The sequence below is a fragment of the Ovis aries genome, chromosome X (assembly GCF_016772045.2).
Source record: "Ovis aries strain OAR_USU_Benz2616 breed Rambouillet chromosome X, ARS-UI_Ramb_v3.0, whole genome shotgun sequence".
Lineage (NCBI taxonomy): Eukaryota > Metazoa > Chordata > Mammalia > Artiodactyla > Bovidae > Ovis > Ovis aries.
Genome location: NC_056080.1, coordinates 30607743 through 30632558, shown reverse-complemented (window position 1 = coordinate 30632558; position 24816 = coordinate 30607743). Strand labels below are relative to the sequence as shown.

Here is a 24816-nt window from a genome sequence, read left to right as displayed (position 1 = left end):
GGAGCATGGGCTCTAGGCACACGGGCTCAGTAGTTGAGGCACATGGGCTTCCTTGTCCTGTGGCATACGGGAATCTTCCTGGACCAGAGATCGAACCTATGTCCCCTACTTTGGCAGGCAGATTCTTAACCACTGGACTGCCAGGGAAATCCAGTAAATTCTTAATAGGGACTTTTTTGTTCTTACTTGCATCTATCAATACTTGATATTGAGATCCTGTCCAACTCATTTAACTTTTGGACAGAAGGACTAGATTGGATTAGTGAAACTTCTAAATCCTGGATTTTTAAAATCTTGTTTTTAAGACAAATAGTAATTTGACTTAATTTTACATACTATTTAGTATTTAGCACCCTTCAGAACTTTGCTTTGGTGACTAAATAAGAATCATCCCCATTTAGCATATAAATTGCCTTATGAAAGTATTATTTCAAAAGTACTAATTTGTTTCTGATCTATTTGAATATCCTTGGACTATAGATTTGTTTAGTCTGGAAGTTTACTATGATGTATTCTTTCTTTTTATACACTACCAAGTTGAATCTCAATGCCAGTTCAGATTATAGTATTGAAAGTTCAAACTTAGGGTTTAATCAGGGAAAATTGACCACAGTAGGCCTTCATATGCAAGAATGTATTTCTCTTTCTGAGATTTCTGCTAAAAAAAAAATAACACAACAAAAGCAAACTTTTAGCACTATACATTTTGAACTATCCAATAGATGCTTTAGCCTTCAGGGAAATTTTCTCTAGAACTGCTGCTAAGAAAATAAAAAGACTGGTTAATGCCTGAAGGGATAAAAAGATCAGCTAACCGGAAAAAAAGAAGTTTTCTCCAAGATGTGAAACGTGTGTTCAATCCTAGATCAAGGACTCGATGTTCAAAGTCCCACATATGAGGTTTAACATTACTTTTGAAAAGTCGAGAAGAAAGTTTGTTATCAGTGCAGTGAAATCATTTTCAAGTACGAACATAGCGATACGAGCTCTTCATGCATGTACAGTGCACTGTTTTTCTCTAAGTACAAAATCATTAAGTGCTTTTCTATCCAACCATCTATATTCACATAACCATAAAAAAATCAATTATGACACAGTGAGGAAAAGACAAAACTAACCGTTTTAATAACTATTTTGAAAGCTCTTTGCAAACAAATGTGAGATGTTTAAAAGAAGGGAAAATGATGAATTGTTGCTTACCATATTAGAATAAAAAATCAACGGTGTAAGTGATACTATTTGAACTCTTGGGGGTCTCTAATTCATTAAGATCATGTCACTAATGGCATAAGAAATGCCTGTTCAAAAAGTATACCCCAGTGGACATGGGATGCTAAGCTACATACACTTTGAGTCTGGTCTTGGTCCATAGTGTTTTGTGTCACCTGCTTCCAGAAACCTCCCACACGGTTCCAGCCTCATTGCTTTCTTGCTTCTAGAATTTCCTAGTGTTCTGACTGATCAGTAACCCACAGCCTAGAAACTTGTAAATTCTCTGCTTTCTCCCTTGTGCAGTCTTCTTCCCACAAGACACAGGTTCTGAAGAATAGGGATTTCTCACGCTCCATCTTTGCTCTCCTCCACAAGATGACCACACAGCACAGTGTATATAACAGCACTTGAAAATGCTTGGGGAATAATTGATTCCCAAGCTCACCTCTCCTGCTCTCCTGGCTCGACTTGTTTAGGTCCTGACAAAGGGTAGAAATCACCTAGTTCTCCCCAACTGGCCAACTTGAGTATTTATTATAAAAGAAGTAAGCTTGAAATGGAGCTTCCCCCAGAAATGTGTCTGCCCAGTGCATCCACGCCTATTCTGCTCTCACATGTACCATTTTCCCCCCAAAGTTTATTATAGGATTGTTTTATTGATTGATTGATTGATTGCTGCAATGTGTCTTCATTGCTGCATGGACTTTCTGTAGTTGCGATGAGTAGAGGCTACTCTTCAATGCGGCATGCGGGCTTCTCATTGTGGTGGCTTCTCTTGTTGTGGAGCACGAGTGCTAAGGCATGAGGCCTTCAGTAGTTGTGGCTCCCAAGCTGTAGAGCAGAAGCTCGGCAGTTGTGAGGCATGGGCCTAGTTGCTCCATGGCACGTGGAATCTTCTCAGACCAGGGATCGAACCCATGTCTCCTGTATCGGCAGGTGGATTCTTTACAACTGAGCCACCAGGGAACTCCTGATACCCACCTTTTAACACAAATGAGTTACAACTACCATTTATTCATTACTTAGCTTGTAGTAGATGCTACTAAATGCTTTTCAGCTCTTTTTTTTTTTTTTTTTTCTTGGTACAGTATTTCTACCCAAGCCATTGTGGGCATCTTACTAACCATCGGGTTAAATGATGAGAGGGACTTTGAAGAGAAATCACTGTAATCCTCCTCATGATTTTTCCATCATTCTATCTAGTCTTTGTTCAGCCATTTTTATTTACTCTTTGGGGTTAGTTACCATGTCAAACTGTGCCTCAACATGCTAGTGGTTCCTCCTGATGTTTGCACATCTCCTCAGACTAGGATGAAAGTCTGAGGTTTCCTCATCTCTTCCTTCTCGATGTTGTTGTTTAGTCGTTCAGTCGTGTCCAACTCTTTTGCGACCTCATGGACCAGAAACACCCCCAGGCTCCTCTGCCCATAGCATTTCCCAGGCAAGAATACTGGAGTGGGTTGCCATTTCCTTCTCCATGGGATCTTCCCCACCCAGGGATCGAACCTCCATCTCCCATGTTGGCAGGTAGATTCTCTACCACTGAGCCACCAAGGAAGCCCTTCCTTCTGGTTCCCTTATATTTAACCCATTGTGCCATATCCTGCCATCTCTTGGGATTTTTTTCTACCAGATTATCCTTCATCACTTTCTCCATGTTTCAGTTCACCCTAAAATTCCACTCTAACCATGTTATTTCTTTATTTTTAAAAAACTTATGTAGAGTGAAAATGTTAGCAGTAGTTGCCACCAGGGTGGGAAGCAAGATGGCTAGATGGATGTGGTAAATGAAAAACTCACTTTTTAGAGATTTTTATTGTTCTTCTTGTGAATGCATAAAAAAAAAGTCCATTTTAAAAGTACTTATTTAGGAAAACATTTGAATCCCTTCCCATGAAAAAACTGAAGTCTCTATTCTTAAACCTGACAGTCAAGTGCTGCTCTGGTTTGACTCCAAGCTACATTTCCAGCCTGCTATTCTTCAGCTCCCCCTCTGTTCATACCCCACATCTGGGCCATTCCCAGTGCCAGAAATATTGCTCATTTTGCTCTAGCCACACAGAATGTTTCTTGTGTTTTTGCCCATCAGAGTCTTACCCAACTTTGAAGGCCCATCTTAAAAGCTTAATATCATATATGAAACAAATCGCCAGTCCAGGTTCGATGCATGATACTGGATGCTTGGGGCTGGTGCACTGAGACGACCCAGAGGGATGGTACGGGGAGGGAGGAGGGAGGGGGGGTCAGGATGGGGAACACGTGTATACCTGTGGCGGATTCATGTTGATGTACGGCAAAACCAATATAATATTGTAAAGTAATTAACCTCCAATTAAAATAAATAAATTTATTTTTTAAAAAACCTCATTCCTTCATTAATTCAGTCCAGACACACTATAAGCCTCATAGCTATTTCTGTTTCTTTCAGTGCTTTGAGCACAGTTCCCAGGAAAAGAAAGGAGTGGACATCTACTGAGGGCTCAGAAATAGACTCTCCAACCTTTCTCTGTATACTATCTTCTGCCTCTGTAAAATGATTGTAAACAGGAGTACCTTTCTCACTGTGGTGTTCATTTAAGTGTTTAGTTGGATGCATACTAAGAGACCAGCATTGACCTGGATCCTGGGGATACAGCACTGAATGAAACAGACCAAGTTCTGCTCTTGTCAAGTTTTCCTTAGAGTAGGAAAGGCTTCAATGAAAATATACCCATAAAGCTCTTAAAACAGCATTTGGCATGTAGTAAAGTGAAAAGTGGAGAAGGCAATGGCACCCCCACTCCAGTATTCTTGCCTGGAAAATCCCATGGGCGGAGGAGCCTGGTAGGCTGCAGTCCATGGGGTCGCAAAGAGTAAGACATGACTGAGCGACTTCACTTTCACTTTTCACTTTCACGCATTAGAGAAAGTAATGGCAACCCACTCCAGTGTTCTTGCCTGGAAAATCCCGTGGATGGAGGAGTCTGGTAGGCTGCAGTCCATGGGGTGCGAAGAGTCAGACACTGAGTGACTTCACTTTCACTTTTCACTTTCATGCATTGAAGAAGGAAATGGCAACCCATTCCAGTGTTCTTGCCTGGAGAATCCCAGGGACGGGGGAGCCTGGTGGGCTGCCATCTATGGGGTCACACAGAGTCGGACATGACTGAAGTGACGCAGCAGCAGCAGCAGCAGCAGCAGCAGCAAAGTGAAAAGTGAAAGTTACTCAGTCATGTGCAACTCTTTGTGACCCAGTGGACTCGTCCATGGAATTCTCCAGGCCAGAATACTGGAGTGGGTAGTCTTTCCCTTCTCCAGGGGATTTTCCCAACCCAGCGATCGAACCCAGGTCTCCCTCCCACATTGCAGGTGGATTCTTTACCATCTGAGCCACAAGAGGCAAGTAGTAAGTGCTCTATAAATGTTAACTATTGTTACTCTCATCACTGTTGTTGTTCAGTGTTTCTGCTTACCAAGAAGGAAACTAATGCTTATAGACTATTAGATAAGATGCTGAAGGTCAAACACCTAGGAGGGGATCTAACTCAGGTCTTCTTGATCCACAGTACTGATATAGCCTTTCCACTGCACCAGTTGCTCCAAAGACAGGCTACACGTCAGCCTCGGTAGAGCTTTAAAGCAAGAGTCCCCAGCCTCCAGGATCCCCAGCCTAATGATCTCTAGTGGAGCCAATGCAATGATAATAGAAATAGAGTTCATAGTGAGTGTAATGCACTTGAATCATCCCAAAACCATTGCCCCCAACCTGGTCCATGGAAAAATCATCTTCCATGAAACTGGTCCCTGGAGCCAAAAAAGTTGAGGACCGCTGCTATAAAGAAAGTACAGGTTCTTGAGCCCTAGCCCCAAACAGACTGAGACTTTCTAGAAATGATCTGTGTGTGTGTGTGTGTGTGTGTGTGTGTGTGTGTTAGTTGCTCAACCATGTCTGACTCTTTATAACCCCATGCATTGTAGCCCAGCCAAGCTCTTCTGCCATGGGGTTCTCCAAGCAAGAATACTGGAGTGGGTAGCCATTTCCTCCTCCAGGGGATCTTCTGACCCAGGGATTGAACCCGTGTCTCCTGCATCTCCTGCATTAGCAGGAAGGTTCTTTAACACTGAGCCACCTGGGACGCCCAAGATATGAGCTAAGAATCTGTCTTTTTAAGAAACTTTCCAGGTAGTTGTGATACTCTGTCAAATCAAGGCATGACTGCCCTACATGCCAGTCTTTCTTTCGCCACTTTATCATACCTATTTATAAATATCTAAACCATAAATTTGTTTAAAGTAGGCTCCTTATTTCCTTATTCATTTTTCCTTTCTCTCCTAGCAGAGTGCCTTATAAGCACTCAATAAGTATTTGAGTAATTAATTGCTTAATTATTTAATTAAAGTTGCTTTTAAAATGCAAATACAGCTGTAGTACTAGCAGCCTGTTATGAGCCATCATTGATCTTCCTAGGGATGTTTATTAATTAGCTAAGAACCAATACTGGAGAATGACAGGCTTAAGCATCTGGACAGGGAACTGTGAAAGCTTCAAAACCAAATGTTAGCCCCACCATTACACAGCCTAAGGCTCCCATCTCACCTTGCCCACCCTTCATTGACAACTTTGGGTAAAAATACAGAAAATGTATTACTAAAAATCAAGAGATTCCCCCTCCCGCTTTTGTTTCTTTTAAGTTGACACATATCTGTTTCTGAAAATAGGAAGAAAAATCTCTTTTTTACAAGAAAAAAAAATTCCTTTATTCTTGTCACACCACGAACATGGAGTTCACTGCTATACATTAAGATTATAAAACGAGATCCCAAAATGCCGTGGCTGATTATTCACAGTAGACATATTAAGTCAAGAAGCTTATTTTTTCTCTCTTTGCTAAGGCAGAAAGCCTGGGGCTATATGCATTTTTATTACACTTTGCTGTCTTGGTTTCACTTGAGGATTAAAAAGAAAGACAAGGTACAGTGCATGTATCCTGATGGATTTTAGGATTTCTTGCTTTAGTGAAAGGAAGAATCTCATAAAGTACCTCAGATTATTGCTGAAGGAAGTATAGCTACTTCTGTGATGACCTAGAAATTCAATTTTTTGTTTCTCCTGTAAAAGATCACATTGTATCTTGGATTTTTTTCCCCTGTAGTTTTCTGTACTATGTAACGTTTTGGGGACTTCCCTGGTGGTCCAGTGGCTAAGATACCACACTCCCAATGCTGGGGGCCTGGATTCAATCCCTGGTCAGGGAACTAGATCCCATATGCTACAACTAAGACCGGGTCAGAGAAATAAATGAATAAACATTTTTTAAAAAGTAGTTTTCCTTTAGATTTGAAGTAAGAATATCTCGAATAGTTCAGGTGAGTCTTAGGACTATTTGGGGGACCTCACACACCACCTCGGGCTTGGGGTGAGGTGGAATGAAGCAGGAAGAGGGAGGTGGAGAGAAAGGGAAAGATCAGTCTAAAGAGTACCAGGAAAGCTGAGGAGGAGACTGTATAGCCAGAGGAGGGGTGAATGTATGTCAGAGTTTTAGCTCCAGTTCTGACTGGGCTTCCCTGGTGGCTCAGCTGGTAAAGAATCTGCCTGCAATGCAGGAGACTAGGGTTCCATCCCTGGCTTTGGAAGATCCCCTGGAGAATGGAAAGGCTACCCACTCCAGTATTCTGGCCTGGAGAATGCCATGGACTGTATAGTCCATGAAGTTGCAAAGAGTCGCACACATCTGAGCAGTGTTCACGTTCACTTTCTGGCGAATGCACACTGAGAGGCAATAGAAGTGCATCACCCCATCTTCTGTCCTTTATTTAGAAACATGAAGTGTACTCACTTATTTGACTTCTGCCTCTTTCTGCTATGCAAAGAAAAAAAAAAGTGAGAAGAACTGAAGCTTGCAGGATCGGGAAGTATAATAGACGAGATCTTTCGGTTTATTATTGATTTGTAAAGAACGGCATGATACTGGTTTGGCAGCTCTGCATCAGTGACAGAAAAGGCAGGCGCTTTTCAGTGGCCTGGAGGAGGAGAGCTGGGAACTGGAGACAGAGCTCATGGCAGACAAGGTTCTTTCATATGTGGCCCAATCGACTGTGCAGGGAGTCAAGGTCAGGAAGCTTTGGCAGTGTTGTGGGGAGCCTGTGGGATTTCAGGGGCTTCCATTTTCTGAGTTAAGGATTTCTGCCTGCCTACTTCAGCAGATTGTCCCTCCAGCCATTATTGTCCAGGTGATTGATAGAAAAAACTGAAAACCTAGAGGTGTATTATTACTCAAAATACAAGGATTTTGCCATCAAGCTAAAAAAAATGTTCAATTTCTTCTTTTATAAACTTCTTATTTTGTATCAGTGTATTGCCCTGGTGGCTCAGTGGTAAAGAATCTGTCTACAATGCAGGAGACTCAGGTTAGATCCCTGGGACAGGAAGATCCCCTGGAGAAGGAAATGGCACCTTACTCCAGTACTCTTGCCTGGGAAATCCCATGGACAGAGCAGCCTGGTGGGCTACAGTCCATGGGGTTGCAAAGAGTCGGACACGACTGAAACGACTTAGCACATCAGTCAGTCAGTCAGTTCAGTCGCGCAGTCATGTCTGAATCTTTGCTACCCCATGAATTGCAGCACGCCAGGCCTCCCTGTCCATCACCAACTTCCAGAGTTCACTCAAACTCATGTCCATTGAGTCGGTGATGCCATCCAGCCATCTCATCCTCTGTCGTCCCCTTCTTCTCCTGCCCCCAATCCCTCCCAGCATTAGAGTCTTTTCCAATGAGTCAACTCTTTGCATGAGGTGGCCAAATTACTGGAGTTTCAGCTTCAGCATCAGTCCTTCCAAGGAACACCAGGACTGATCTCCTTTAGGATGACTTAGCACATAGCTGATAAATAATGTTGTGGTAGTTTCAGGTGAACACTGAAGAGACTCAGCCATACAAATACATGTATCTATTCTCCCCCAAACTCCCCTCCCCTTCAGGCTGCCAAATAACATTGAGCAGAGTTCCCTGTGCTACACAATAGGTCCCTATTGGTTATCCATTTTAAATATAGCAGTGTGTGCATGTCCATCCCAAACTCCTTAACTATTGCCTTCCCCTGGCAACCATTTTTAAAAAATGTATAATTTCTGGTGCTTTTTCTTTTTTCATTTATCTTCAGGATTTCAGCCAGCTATAGTCATCTTTCAGTGTGAATTTGCTGTTACATATATTGTCTTTCCCCTCCCCCATGATATCAGTTCTGTTTTATCTCCTTGATAATTATTTCAGATTGCCACGTCTGGTCTTTGGGCACATTCGTGTATTCTAGTACCAGGAAGCATAACTATGTCATAACTATGTCATTACCATCGAAGTATTAAGCTACTTCTGACCCAAAATGCCACAAGAAAGGAATGCTCCAATGGCCTCAGAAAATTTCTGCAAGAATGCTATCTTCCAAATGTGGAATAACTAAAGCTCAGGAATAAATAGTTGAAGCTAAAATGTAAAAGATTTAATGTATTGGTGTCGCAAGGTGCCAGCCACTTGACTTTAGTTCCTGCTGCAAAGCATGTGATACATTAAGAAAGGTTTTTAAAGGCAACCTATTTTTTGAAGATAAAATCTGCATCAAATTATATCATCCAAGCAGAGTCATTGAGCTTTTTCTCTTATCTCTTTAAGACAAGAAAAAGAGAGCATAAAAATGCTTCCAAGATCTCTTCCCTTCCCATTACACTTTTTTTTTTCATAATAGTGTGTATGTGTAACAAAAACTAAAGATTTTGACAAATGAAGCAAGCAAAGGAGGTTGATTGCTGCTTCCGTAAATTAAAATTAATGATACCTTCAAGGTACTTGGGTCTATGAAGTCGACTTAATATTAATATAACCTGACTCTATTATCACGGAATGAGGCAGTTAACATGAGGATGAAGAAGAAAAAAGCAAAATTCTGAGGTGTGTTTTCAAAATTGGTGAGGTGAAAGCTAAAAGCTGAACAGTGGACAAAGGGCTTGCTGTTCTGTCCTCCCTTACTTTCTGTTTGATGGCAGAGCCCGTCAGCGTTAGAGGACTGGCGTTCCTGAAGAAGCCTAGGGCTGGCCCTAGGCTGGGGCTCCTGTTTACCTCCTGCCCCACCTGCCTTGCAGGGGTGCACAGCCACTTTATTTTCGGCCCTCTCTGTTTATTTCAACAGAGTCAGCGTGCTTTTCTAGGGGGGTATGCAGGACACAATTGGGAAGAGCGGCTGAGGCGTAGGAGTGGCTGGAAGAGAGAGGAAAGTGAAAGAAGGAATAAGAAAAGGAGTCCGAGATTAAGAAGACCAGAAATGAAAGTAGTGAAACTCTTAGTCGCTCAGTCCTGTCCAACTCTTTGTGACCCTGTGGACTGTAGCCCACCAGGCTCCTCTGTCCATGGGGATTTTCCAGGTGAGAATCCTGGAGTGAGTTGCCATGCCCTCCTCCATGGGATCTTCCCAACCCAGGGATTGAACCCAGGTCTCCCACATTGCAGGCAGTTTCTTTACCATCTGAGCCACCAGGGAAGCCCTAAGAAGATAGGAATCAGTCCAGAAATACAAATTTGGAAGCAGAAAAGAAACAAAAAAGCTCTGAGAGAACATAAACGGAGATGAATTAATGACATTTCAGACGCAAGCATTAACATTCAAGCCATAAATCACACAAACTCAACTGATAATTATGGTCCTACTCAGAGTGAGCAGTGTTAGCACTTGTTGCCTTCCTGTGATCTATCCTGAAGTCAAATGCAAGAAACTCTGTTTAACTCAGAAGCGTCTCAGGGTCAAGAAAACATGAAAATAAGTTCAAGGAAAAGAGAATTCAGCCAACTTTTGCATTCAGCAAACCCAGATTGTTTTGCCACGAAGCTGTACCCATTATGTCCTCATTCCAAACCTTATCTCAGACCATTTCAGACCATTTTTTTTCCAGACACAGCTCAAAAAAATCAGCATTAGAATAAGAATGGAATTTAACTGAAAAGAACTACAATTCTTTGAGAGGATCTTAAACTGTAATAAATCTCAGGAGCGTTTCCGGGATAACATTTGGGCACGTATTTAGGAATGTTACAGTAAGAATTTGGAAGTAAGAATGAATTCTGAAGCCTTCCCCCAGTTCAGTAAGGACAGGAAAGTATACAAACTGTACATTTCCTGGACAAAGCCTCATGAGTAGACTATAGAAAGACATTTGTGTGCATGCGAGTCATTTATTCACTAGCATCCCATCACAAGGAGAGTTTAATTTTTATGGGCTCATCAGTGGAGGTGTGAAGTCTGGTTCTTGCATGCCCATGGATATTTTTCAAGGGTCTAGACAAGCCGAGAGTCAGATAATTGAAATGTACACGCCCAGTTACATCTTTTCCTAAGAGTGTGGTAAACACTATTTATGGATATAGTGCCAGTAAAAACACTTGAACACTAGGAAGGAAACACATTGCCTAGCGATGGTTAAAACTTAAAGGTAATTAAAGAGCAGGTCAAAAGAAAAAGAGGAAGCCCTTGAGAACTTAAAACTAAGTTAAGTATCAAATATTTGCATTTAGATCAATTTTATTTGAAATCTTTACTGGCAGCCACAGTGTTAGTATCTGTCCTTTTTCTTCTTCTTTTGGCTTATTTAAAGCAATTTTGAAGGGAAAAAATGAAATAAAGATATTCTTCAAAATACACAGAGGAATTGACTGAACACTGGGAAACGGTCACAGCTGAGAATGGAGTGGTTATCATTAATTTACTTGAAGGACTCAGTGCTCATTCATTAGCCCCAAAATTACACTTTCAAGTATACCTTAATCATACTTAGCACAGTGCCTAATGTAACAAGAACTCAAAAAGCCTATTCATTGACTCATTTATTGAATATTGAGCATCTCCTTTGTATTAGGTACTGTGTTAAACTGTGAACGAGGCAGGCAAGGTCCCTATCTTTATGGACAAGGAACTTACATTGTAGTAAATATCTTTAGAATGAATAGAGAGACATTTCTTAGTAGAGTGAAAAAAGGGAGGTCTGCAAAGAGTATGCTGCCTATAGAACTCATATGAAAGGAGAAAGCAAAGAAGAATTGTATATAGTCCTCAGAGCTCTCAAATATGATTATTTAAAAATTAGAGTAAAACAAATATGGAGGAGATTTGGGCTCTGGGTTTGTCATACAAATTACTGCTTTAAAAAACTTTTTCTAAATCTAATATAGGCACAATGAATCTAAATGGTTTTCTTCTTTCCTTTTTTTTTTTTTTCTAAATAAAATTTGAGCATCAAAACAGAAGGAAAGAAAGAAGCACGGGAAGGAGGAAAGGGCTTTCCAAAACTTGATTTGGGCCTCTTGAAAATGAAATTCTTCACTCAAAATATAGTAGTTATGGGACTTTCCTGGTGATCCAGTGGTTAAGACTGTGGGCTTCCACTACAGGGGGAGCAGGTTCGATCCCTGGTCAGGGAACTAAGATCCCACATACCATGGCAGAACCAAAAAAAAAAAAAAAAGGAGTGGTTATGGTGAAGATCCTTGAATAAACTACACATTAATTCATTCAATTAGTATGAATCGAGTACCTGCTATATGCCAGGTACTGTACTAGTCACCTGGAACATACTAGGGAAAGAAAGAGTCCTTACTCACAGAGCACATTTTTTTGTTTTGTTTTTGTTGTTGTTGTTGTTGTTGTTTTTTAAGACATTTTCCCCCTCTGACTTGCTTTTTCTAAAGAAATGCTGGAAGCTAGATCATGAGTACTCAGGGAGCAGATGGCAGTCTTCTGCCCATCTGGAATAGTTCTAAAGAGTAGACCCTTGTGTATCAATAGATAAGGTTTCTTCCAGTTCTAAGCTTTCTTGATCTATGATCTAATTGTAGACAGAAGATGTATGCTTCCAAAATGATGTTATAATTGTATTTCTTTTTATGAAAGGAAACAGAGGTATGGTCTATGAATTTGGGGGAAATTGGGTTCTTCGTATTTATTTTTAATTTGTAATTTTTATTTCCTTATTTAGTTTTAGCTTTCCTTGTAGCTCAGTTGGTAAAAGAATCTGCCTGCAATGCAAGAGACCCAGGTTCCATCCCTGGGTCAAGAATATCCCTCGAGAAGGAAATGGCATCCCACTCCAGTATTCTTGCCTGGAGAATCCCATGGACAGAGGAACCTGGCAGGCTACAGTCCATGGGGTGGCAAAGAGTGACACTCGGACACAACTGAGTGACTAAAGCACCACCATTTATTTATTTATTGGCCGTGCCAAGTCTTAGTCATGGTATGTAGGACCTTTAATTGCACAATGAGAAGTCTTAGTTGCAGCATGTGAGATCTAGTTCTCCAACCAGGGATTGAACCCAGGCCCCCCTGCACTGGGAGCCTGGAATCCTAACCACTGGACCACCAGGGAAGTCCCCTTCTTGTCTCTTTAAATAATTCTGTTTAGACTCCTTTGGCTCTTCCTTCTCTGCTCACCTTCTAATGCTCAACCCTACCATTTTCAGTTTCACTTCATTTTCCTTCCTTTAATGACCAGGGCAAATTTCCCCAACTGGCTATACGTGACATCTCCAATTAAATCTTTCACTGTTAGGTCAAATTCTTTCTGTTCCAAAAGAATTCCTTTACCCATTTGTCATTCCTCCCCTTTCCGATTTCGATATTTCTATCAGCAATCTCCCAGTCTTCCATCTTGGAAATCTTGAAGTTCTATTTGCTTCTCTACCAAAATTATACTCCCATACCAAAGTATTTAGTTTTTCCTTATTTCAAAATACCTCCCAGTCTGTACCTTCTATTCTGTTCCAGGCAGCATGGTCTTCATTCCAACACATATCACCCCAAGTCTTGTCAGATCACTTCCAACATCCTCTAACTGGTGTCAGCCTCTTTGGATCTGTCACGCTGACAGATTCATCTCCCTAAACCTCAACTTCCCTCTCAAATCACGTGTCCCCTCATAGAAATCTTCAGTGGTTCCCTTTGCTAATGGGGTAAATCTTGAGCCTCAGCATCTGCAGAGTCTTGTTTTGCATCATCTGCTTGCAGCGTACCTAGCTAACTGCATCTCACTGTCCTGTCTGACACCAGTGTTCTGCTTGCTACCCCAGAATTTTCCCTGTCTTGTTTGCATTCCTCACCTCCAACCCTTTATGCTTCCAAAGATCAAGACTGTAGCATTCCTTTCTTTCATATCTCTTTCTGTATTAACGTATACTTAGAAAAGGAAGAAATAAACAACCAAATAAAGAATGAATTGTGCCAGAATACAAGGTAACAGGGTAAAATTTCTGACTTTTGCTTGTATATAGAATTTTATATTGGTTTTATAAAAAAAGATCCAGTTAGTAAGGCCTAACACATGGAAGTTATTGTTTTAAAAGTTTATCAAGTTTCTTCTCCTTGTCTAATTGCTCACAAGTGCATTGTTCCTAAGTAGCTACAATTTATGAGGATTTTCTGTGCTTTCAGGTTTTTCTTTCTTAAAATTATTTACTCAGCTATGCATTCAGTCCATGCCGTACCTTTCTCCAAAGATAATTTGTGAAAAGAAATATTTTATGCTTAATTCTTTAGTTAATTTAAGACTCTTTTCTGAAGACTTCATTTCATTACATGGTGCATCTTATTTTTATTGGGGTATAATTGCTTTACAATGCTGTGTTTCTGTTGTGCAGCAAAGTGAATCAGCTGTACGTATACATATATCCCCTCTTCCTTGGATTTCCTTCCCATTTAGGTCACCTTGGAGCAGTGAGTAGAGTTCCCTGTACTATAAGGTCTGTTCTCATTAGTTAGGATGATGCATTTTAAATTTCTGTCTCACTCTCATACCTTTTCTTAAGTTTGAGTTATAGGGGTGGCAATTCATTTTTTTCTCATTTTAAATTCTTAATAATATTGGGTATACATTGGAAACCACCACCATGGCCCTCCCTATAAGAAGAAGAAAGCACCCATCAGATCAGGTGCTTATAATGGATTCTGATGCTGTTCCCACATGGTCTCTAGGAAGCTACTAACACTATCACCAGAAGAAATGGCCTGTGGCATGCTCATTCTCCTTCGCCACCCACATGTTCCCTTGGGGATTTCTTTCTCAGCATGTGCAAAGATTTCTGCTCAGTGCCCATTTCCATATGGCCTCCCCATCCCTTCCTACACACCCCAAATTTCACATTCCTCTCTTGTTTGATTTCATTATGAAACGACCCATTCTGCCTTTAGAAAGAATTACATATTCCACGCATTCATTTGCGTGTTCTTCTACAGCTCTTGTCTACAGTCTTAAGGTACCACATTCTTCAAGACCAGGAACTGACCTTGCACTAGGCCATAAAATATACTGATGGCTAAAAGTTTCATAGATAGGTACACTAGGTTAGATCTGCTTTCAATAAATTAATGTAAAAGTAAATTAAAAAGCCTACTGCTTATTAAATATTTATACACTACTTTTTTTCCAGCCATAATCTCTGGAGTAGCAGTGAAGACCAACAGTTAGACTGAATGAGCTTGAATCCAGGACCTGCCAGTTTACTAACTACTTAAGCTTAGGCCAATCTTGTTCGGTTGATTTTTTTTTTTTTTTTAATCCTCTCGTACTTCAGTTTCTACATCTGTGAACTGGGGAAACAATATTACTTCCTTCCATAGAGTTATTGGGAAGATTGCATGTTACTTCATTTTGTCATGCACAAAGTGATTAATAGTACTATCCATTTTTGAATTTTATGTGGTGCCTTGCACACTATAACCTATCCCTCTCCATTTATTAAGCATAATAGCAACAATAACAGTAGCTACTAACATTTACTGAGCAATTATCATATGATGGAAACTGAGCTAAACACATGTATCATCTTATTTAATGCCCATTATAACTCCATGAGGTAGGACATATTGTCCCATTGTAATGATAAGGTAAGTTAAGATTCAAATAATTTACCCAGGGACTTAGAGCATGCAGTTAGTGTCAGTGAGCATTCTCATTTATTCTCCCATATCTCCCTCCCTCTCTCCTTCTCTCTTTCTCACACTAGTGCATGCATACACACACACACACACACACACACACACACTTACCCACTAATTTGATCGACTAGTCATTACACAAATATTTCTTACCACTTACTACATGCAGGATTCAGTGCGTCCTGTGGGAGGGAGGGGAGGACAGAAGAAGTAAGCAGGGAATGGTTACGGTCCATCCATATAATGAAAGGAGTGGCTCTGATAGAAGTGCTCCAGGTATAAACCGTGGACTGCAGGAATGCTGAGGAAGCCAACATAGACCAGCCTTGAATGGGAGAAAAGGGGAAAACAAGCACTCTAGAGGGAAGCCTCGGGGGTGTTAAGTTGGATGGAATGCCACAGGACAGGCAGGTAGAGTTTGACTGGGAGTGCAGGGTCATAAGAAAGTGAAAGTGTTATTTGCTCACTCCTGTCCAACTCTTTTCGACCCCCAACTCAAGGATCAAACCTGCATCTCCTGCATTGCAGTCACCATCTGAGCCACTTCCCCCGATGGCTCAGCAGGTAAAGAATCCAACCAGAATTGAAAGAGACACATGTACCCCAGTGTTCATCACAGCACTGTTTACAATAGCTAGGACATGGAAGCAACCTAGATGTCCGTCAGCAGATGAATGGATAAGAAAGCTGTGGTACATAACACAATGGAATATTACTCAGCTATTAAAAAGAACACATTTGAGTCAGTTCTAATGAGGTGGATGAAACTGGAGCCTATTATACAGAGTGAAGTAAGCCAGAAAGAAAAACACCAAAACAGTATATTAACGCATATGTATGGAATTTATAAAGATGATAACAATGACCCTATACACAAGACAGCAAAAGAGACACAGATACAAAGAACAGACTTTTGGACTCTGTGGGAGAAGGCTAGGGTAGGATGATTTGAGAGAATAGCATTGAAACATGTCTATTACCGTATGTGAAACAGACCACCAGTCCAAGTTTGATGCATGAGACAGGGCATTCAAAGCCAGTGCACTGGGACAACCCTGAGGGATGGAGTGGAGAGGGAGGGGGGAGAGGGGTTCGGGATGGGGGACACGTGTACACCCATGGCTGATTCATGTCAGGGTATGGCAAAACCCACCACAATATTGTAAAGCAATTAGCCTCCAATTAAAATAAATAAATTAATTTAATAAAATATAAAAAAACTGAATTCAATTTGTAAAGAGATTTAAATACAAAATTTACTCTAGAAAAAAATAAAAAAGAATCCACCTGCAGTGCAGGAGACGCAGGAGACATGGTTTAATCCCTGGGTCAGGAAGATCCCCCGGAGAAGGAAATGACAGCGCACTCCAGTATTGGCGCCTGAAAAATCCCATGGACAGAGGAGCCTGGGGAGCTACAGTCAGTCCAAAGGGTCACCAAGAGTCAAACACAGCTTACTTACTGAGCAGCAGCAGCAGGGTCATAAGGCTGAGAAAGTAGGTTTCAAATGTCCCTCGTGTGTTTGTGTGCATCACAATGAAGCAAACTCTTCATTTTGGGGAACTCTGCTTGGTTTTCGCAATATTTGGTCCCAGCAAAGATGGACAAGGCTAAGGAGAACGTGCAACAAGAAGACTGTGCTGGATCTGGGCTAGTTACTTGACTGATATGGGAAGGTCAGAGTCAACTTTAGACCAGACTACCTGAGGCACTTTTCTGTTGAATTTGAGATGTGTTTTACAGGCATGAACCTGCCTGGTCTCTGATGGCTCTGGGCAAGCACTGACTAACCTCTGGTTTAGCATAGCCTGCTCAGAACCAAATCAGGATCTGAAATTATAAAGCAAGGATGCCTGGGGCCACCATTAATATAAAATTGGCAAAATGCCAATGGACAATTTTGTCCATAAAATTCTTTCCCTTTCTTCTGTCACTAAGCTGACAGACTACTGTGTCAATATAGTATAGAAAAATATAATAGGAAAAAAGCAGTGGCAATTTTTAATCCATGCCAGTTAAAGTTATAGTTCCCAGCAATTTCCAAGTTCAATAAAATCTAAATTTTTTTTATTCTCACCATCGACCCTAAAACCTTGCCTCTTATTTCTTAAAGTATCAAGCCACTCTTAGTTACTTATTAATTATCAGTGATTAAATATCATTCAGTAGCCATTAATTATCAGTCAGTTTGATTCTTTAAAAATGGTGATGACAAGAGGCTGAGACAAAATATTTATCATTTCTGAGTTCCTTCAGTCACCTAGTTTAATGGCGAATGGTGACCTCCCTACCAAATCTTTTTGGGAAAAATTTAAGAGCTTGCAATTTTGATGGTACTAACTGGAACAGTAGTTCACTCATGGCTGCCAATGAGTAGAGTGTTTTTTAAAAGTCTCATTTTAACATTGTCAAGAGAGCAAATCTTTCTCATTTGGGCTCAGTTTGATAAAAATCAGTCTTGGAGAGCGCATAAGGTAAGCGGATATTAAAACGGTTATAAATCATTGCTTTAGTGTTCCGACCTTAGAAGTTCAAAAGATCATACCAAAAAGGGTGCATTGTTTTAACTGAGCCTCGTTATATCTGATGAGAGGACATCATTTCTCTCCTCTTCCTCTCAGGTGGCCGTTGAGGACCGCATCAGGCAGCTGCACGAAGCCCACAGGGACTTTGGCCCAGCGTCCCAGCACTTCCTTTCCAGTAAGTCATTGACCACTTTCATCTCTTAGCTTCCTCACTGCATCTTGGTAGCTCTTTAGAGTTGAATTATGACAGTCTCTGCCAAATGCACTAGAGGCACAAATCATCCTGAAATGTGACTTAGTGGGTGGATTCAGAAGGTTAGGATGAGGAGGACCCATTAGATCATTTTGTCCATTCTTCAGCTAATGCACAATTATTTCCTACAGTGTATTCTCAAGTGCTAAATTGAGTAATATTTTTGAATCTTTACTCATGGCAGTTCACTTCATAAAGCTGATACTTATAATATCATATAATTATATGACAATTCAATAAATATTACTGTGAATCTATGATTCTTTATATAATTGATTAAATACTCCCTGCCTGTAAGTTGGAACTTCAGCCCATTCTGTTTCCTTTCCCTGACTATTCTTATCTGTCTTTTATCCTTGACCTCTCCTCATTCTTTTTATTTTTGTTTTACTATTTTATTAATTATATTTTATAATTAATTATAGTATTCATGTATTATTAATAAATGTTATATTTTATAAGTAAATATATTGCTATAATTAATAACCAGAAGGAATAGCCTTGGTTAACTGCAAGCATAATATTGGAACATACTATAAATATAACAATGCATATATCAATCCCAAACTTCCTATCTATCCTTCTCCCCCACCCCTCCCCTCTGGTAACCATAAATTCATTTTCAAAGTCTGTGAGTCAATTTCTGTTTTGTAAATAAGCTCATTTGTATCATACTTTTATATTCCACATATAAATGATACCATGTGATATTCATCTTTCTCTGTCTGACTTACTTCACCTAGTATGATAATCTCCAGGTCCATCCATGTTCCTGCAAATGGCATTATTTCATTCTTTGGCTGAGGAGCATTCCATTGAATATGTACACCATATCTTCTTTATCCATTCCTCTGTCAATGGTCATTTAGGTTGCTTCCATGTGTTGGCTACTGTAAATAGTGCTACAGTGAACATTGGGGCACATGTATCTTATTGAATTATGTATTTTTCCAAATATATGCCCAGCAGTGGGATTGCTGGATTATATGATAGCTTTGTTGTAAGTTTTTTAAGGAACCTCCATACTGTTCTCCATAGTGATTGTATCAGTTGTCATTCCCACCAACACTATAAGAGGGTCCTCTTTTCTCCACACCCTCTATAAGATTTATTGTTTGTAGACTTTAATGATGGCCATTCTGACTGGTGTGAGGTGATGCCTCATTGTAGTTTTGATTTGCATTTCTCTAATAATTAGCAGCATTGAGTATCTTTTCATTTGCCTCTTGTGTGTCTTCTTTGGAGAAATGTCTATTTAGATCTTCTGCCCATTTTTTTTTAAATTGGGTTGTTCATTTTTTAAATATTGAGCCACATAAGCTGTTTGTAAATATTGAAGATCAATCCTTTGTTGGTCACGTTGTTTTCAAATATTTTCTCCCATTCTGTGGGTTGTCTTTTCATTTTGTTTATGGTTTTGTTAGCTGTGCAAACAAAAATTAAGCTTTTGAGTTTAATTAGATCCTATTTGTTTTTGGTTTTATTTCCATTATTCTAGGAGATGGATTGAAAATTTTATGTGAAAGAATGTTCTGCCTGTGTGTACCTCTAAGAGTTTCAGAGTATCCAGTCTTACATTTAGATCTTTAATCCATGTTGAATTTATTTCTGTTTAGTGGAGTTGAACCATCATTTAAGGCAATTACTTTATGCCTGACAATATTATGAGTATGACCCAATCTAACTCTTATGGCAACTTGTAAAGTCGGTACTATAATTATTATACCCATTTTTAAGATGAGTAAATTGAGACAGTCACAGAGGGTGTAGATGACAAAGCCAGGACTCAAACCCAAGAAGTCAGCTCCAGAGTCTGTTTTTAACCACCACAATAGACTGTCTTTTAGTAAATTGATAGATTTTAACAGAGAAGAAGCAATTCTATATGTTCTCCTTTCATGCTTCTGCCTTCCTCTTTTTTTTTTTTTGCCATTTTCTAGTCCTTTCCTTTCTTCTCCATTTTCCACAGGTTAATACAAAGTTCCATGCTCACAAACATTTTAAAGTATTTGGCTTAATGCTTTCATGTGTGTCTCCAATTGGCCATTTTATTTAGAACAAAAATTCCTGGAAAGTAGTGTTCCTCTCTTTTCATTATACATTGATGGTATATGAAACAAGAAGTTGTCTTATTTTCTTGACTGGGTCTGACCTTTTTATCAACATGCACTCATTATTTGGACAGTATCACAAATACTTAGAAACTATCAAAAAAAGATAGGCAAATTAAAGCAGTATACATAATTGAGTGGGATTATGGCTTTTGAGAATGGCTCCAGAACAATTTTAAATCCTGCACATTTTATCTTCTATGTTTCCCCCAATTTCTGGTCTGCTTAAATTGCCTTGGTGGCAGAGCCATTCTATTCGATTTAATTGAGATGAAATGCAATAACATGTAAGTGATTCATAAACCATAAATAAAAATATTACTATTATGCATATTAATTGTTCCTCAGATGTTTTATATATATATATATATATACATATATATATATATATATTCATTCACTATTCTCTCTGCCTGCCCTACTTGAATTCCTATGTCTTCCCCCGTTAAAGCCTAATATCAGAAAATGATATGTTATACTCATTTAACCCAGGTGACAGGTAGAGTTTAATGTGTACTATTTCTGGGTTATTTGCATTTTAATAAGGTGAAAAGCAATAAGCCTGAGGAATGACTCTGGGGGTGAAACGTCAGCCATAATCTCTGAGCTATAAGGGGAGAACTTCAAGGGGCCAGGAGGAACATCTCCATACCTCTCAACCCATATCACACGGTGCCCACATCCAGAAAGGTCAGACCTGTATACATGGACACTCAGAAATCCACTGATTGACCTGCTTATATGGAGCCAGCCCCAGAGGTCACCAATCTCTTAAGTATTTGTGTAGAGTATCAATATATGCTTAGAAGCTTTGCTTATGGGTATCACAAAATACCAATTTGGCCGAAGGGATATTTGAGAAATAGGATATCTTGAGACTAAAGATAAAAGATTATTTCCTTCTGTTGTCTCTTTCTTAAATTACAGAGGTAATATAGGCCCCTCAAGGAGATTTTGGAAAGCAGAGAGCACAAACAGGAAAGAAAAATTATCTGTAATCCAACCACTTAGAGATAACCACTATAAAAAATGTGGTTTATACACATTCTGTCTATCTCTCAGGGGTGTGTATCTACTCAGATTTTCTCTCTCTCCCTTTTTTTAAACCAAACAGGGATAAAAATATTTTACATGTTTATGACCTGCTTTTCCCCCTTAGAACTATAATAAAAATATTTTTGTATATTTAAATATTCTCTGCAGAGTGCATTTTTTAAATGATGGCATAGTATTCCCTTCTGTGGCTGTCCCACATTTACCACAATTCTAAATCACTCAGTCACTTAAGGTTATTTCAAAATTCTCAGTTCTTTATCAAAGATTGTATGTCATATCTAATATTCTTCACACACCTTTATAAATACCTCAGATTCTTTCCATAAGGTAAATGCCCCCAAAATGGAATATGCTGTGTTAAAGGATGTTTACATTTGCAAGGCTTTTGTTATGTGTTGCCAAACTGATCTGTAGAAAGTGGCACTAGAAATTGGGTGCGCCATCAAAACCGTATGTGAGTCAGGGCCTCTCTGAAGTCACTTATTTGCTGTTATTTTTATGTTCTATAAAAAGAAAAAGTTCCCCCTCCCCAAAAGTAAAAATATGTTTGAAAAATACAACTAAGCTCATATTAAATGAGTTTGAGTTGATAGGTGTCTAATAATTTGCTTGCAGGTTACCAGGAATAATAATAGAGTGATTTCTGAAGCTTCGCAGTTAAAAGAAAGGAGAAATAAGGACGAACCATTAACCGCACCCTCCCCAACACACAGTCACTTCTCTGTCTTCTTCTCTCTCTGTGTCTCTGTCAGACACACACACACACACACACACACACACACACACACACACACACACGCACGCACACACCTTTGAAAATTACATTACCAGCTATCTTTGTTTTCTTCTTTTATTAGTAGGAAGAGGCAGCCTTTTACTTAAGTATTCACTGTTTCTTCTTGGTGGCCCAGTCTCTACTTGTTAAAGAGGCTGTTTCTTTTATCTTAGATCTGAGAGAAAATGAGAAGAGGAAACATTGTAAAATATCACCTTTATCCATTGATAGACGCAGTGGTGCCCCACTCCAGTACTCTTGCCTGGAAAATCCCATGGATGGAGGAGCCTGGTGGGCTGCAGTCCATGGGGTCACTGAGAGTCGGACACGACTTCACTTTCACTTTCACTTTCATGCATTGGAGGAGGAAGTGGCAACCCACTCCAGTGTTCTTGCCTGGAGAATCCCAGGGACAGGGGAGCCTGGTGGGCTGCCGTCTCTGGGGTCGCACAGAGTCGGACATGACTGAAGTGACATAGCAGCAGCAGCAGCAGCTTGCCTTTAATTTGAGCTTTAATATTCTACTACTTCTGACTGACTTCTGCAACGTAAACCAAGAAGAAGGAGAAATTCTAGTAGTGTGATTTTAAAATATATTTATCCTTAAAATTTTATATATTTTAAAAATATATTCATATGTCAGTGATCAAAAATGTATCAGTTCTATTGTATTCACTAGCCTAGGAGTCTGCAAATAGTCCACTTTTGTAATTTTCAAGAATTTAAGAACTCTTTTTTTTTTAAAAGAATTCAAGATTTTTTTCTGGATATTTCTCAATTTTCTGGACTTCTCTTCTAAATTTAACTTTTCTCATCAAGAAGTATAATTCTATATGAGAAAGTAAAAAATCTTTCTGTAATAGTAGAAAGAATTTATATTTGTTATTAATATTTTACAAGTTCTAGAATTCCCTGCAGGGCCATTTCCCAAGCCAAGTTCCTCAGAACATTAATGTTCTTTGTGATGTTAATAACTCTCCCTTGAAAAAATAGTTCTCGGGTCAATAAGATTGGAAAAACACTAGGTTATAAAGATAAGCAAACTTCTTTCCTGTGGGAATTCTTGTAGCTCTTAATATACATCAAAACTCTAAGAGGAGCATAGAGTCGGTGACTCTCCTGTCCTACTTCTTTCTGTGACCACCAAAGCCTTTTTCAGACACACCAATTAATTTCTCACTAAACATGCTGTGGAATAGACTATGAGAATTTTTGCCCTAAAGTGATATTTGCCAAATAGTTTGATAATGAGAACTTTCTGCTGAAGGTAGTAAGAACATGATCCAATTAAAAAGAAAATGACTGTTTGTAAGGCCAATGGGTCAACTCTCTCTTTCCTGGGGTTTCCAGCCCTCATCCCCACCCCAGGAGGCCCCCTGTGGAATTTCCTAACTGGAGAGAAGCTTAGAGAGTGTCTATATGACTTGTTTTCAAGGTACTTATTAGTGAATCCTGAAATCAGTTTAATGACTTGCAACCAGCAATTTTTTAATGGAATGAAATGGAACAGATTAGAAAATATCAGAGTACATTACATAAGCAAGGCTAAGTATCTGGTTTCAGTTAAAAGATGTGTGTGTGTGTGTGTGTGTGTGTGTGTGTGAGTGTGTCTGTCTGTCTGTGTACTACATCACAGCATAAAATATATTCCTTTTATGCATTCCAGTCAAAAATGTTTGACGGGTACTGAAGTATTCCCAGCCCTACCCTTACTTTACAGATGACAAAATAGGGGCAGAGAGACCAAATGACATAATCAAGGTCACATAGATGGTTATAATAAATCTGGGACTGGAACCCAGTTTCAGAACTTCAGTGCCATGCCTTGTGTTGCCTTACCCATTAAGAACTAATACACAGGCCAGTGACTGTCTAGTTTAATACTACCATTGATTTTTCTCTCTTGTATTTCTGTTCGTCTGCGCCATAGTAAGTTGATTTATATAGCCTGAATTTTTCTCTCAGTGCCCCTGAACCAAGTGTCATTTCACCAATGATATGAGTTATTGGTTAAGAGTATAGACTCTGAAACTAGGTTAACTGGGTTCAACTATTGATTCAGATATTTAATCTCTTTATCTCTCATCTGTAAAATGGGAATAATAATATATTTCATCAAATTTAAGACATATCCCCCATGTCTTAACAGCTCTGAAATCAAAATATACCTTATGTCTAATGTCTAAAATTAAAAATTATTGTATTTATTTACTTTTGGCCATGCTAGGTCTTCACTGCTGCATGAGCTTTCTCTAGTTGTGGCAAGTGGGGGCTACTTTTTAGTTGCGGTGCATAGGGTTCTGATTGCGGTGGCTTCTCTTGTTGCAGAGCAAGTGCTTTAAGGTATGTGGGCTTTAGTAGTGGCATGTGGGCTCAGTAGTTACAGCTCCCGGGCTCTGGAGCACAAGCTCAGTAGTTGTAGCACGTGGGCTTAGCTGCTTCAATCTGGGATATACCCAGATCAGGGACCGAACCTGTGTCCCCTACGTTGGCAGGTGGATTCTTTACCACTGAGTCAACAGGGAAGCCCTTTAATAGGGTTTTGAATTCAATAAAATATGGTAATACTATCTCTGAGTGTTATAGTGAAGATCAAAGAGTTAACATATGTAAAACCCTTACAACAGTGCCTTACCCCATGGACTATACAGTCCATGGAATTCTCCAAGCCAGTATACTGGAATGGGTAGCCTTTCCCTTCTCCAGGGGATCTTCCCAACCTAGGGATCAAACCCAGGTCTCCCACATTGCAAGCAGATTCTTTACCAGCTGAGCCACCAGGGAAACCCAAGAATACTGAAGTGGGTAGCCTATCCCTTCTCTAGCGTATCTTCTCGACCCAGGAATTGAACCAGGGTCTCTTGCCTTGCAGGGGGATTTTTTACCAACGGAACTATCAGGGAAGCCATACAACAGTGCCTAACACACTGTAGGTGC

General features: G+C 39.7%; 1 protein-coding gene across 16 annotated transcripts in view; it reads left to right on the top strand.

Moving 5' to 3' along the window:
* DMD (dystrophin) overlaps positions 1-24816 on the top strand; it is a 2668835-nt gene that overhangs the window by 2399325 nt on the left and 244694 nt on the right. For all 16 annotated transcript variants that reach the window (XM_060407875.1, XM_060407877.1, XM_060407874.1 and 13 more), the window contains one exon: positions 17781-17859. In XM_060407875.1, the coding sequence (XP_060263858.1) occupies positions 17781-17859 (79 nt within the window). The remainder of the gene's footprint in view (positions 1-17780; positions 17860-24816) is intronic.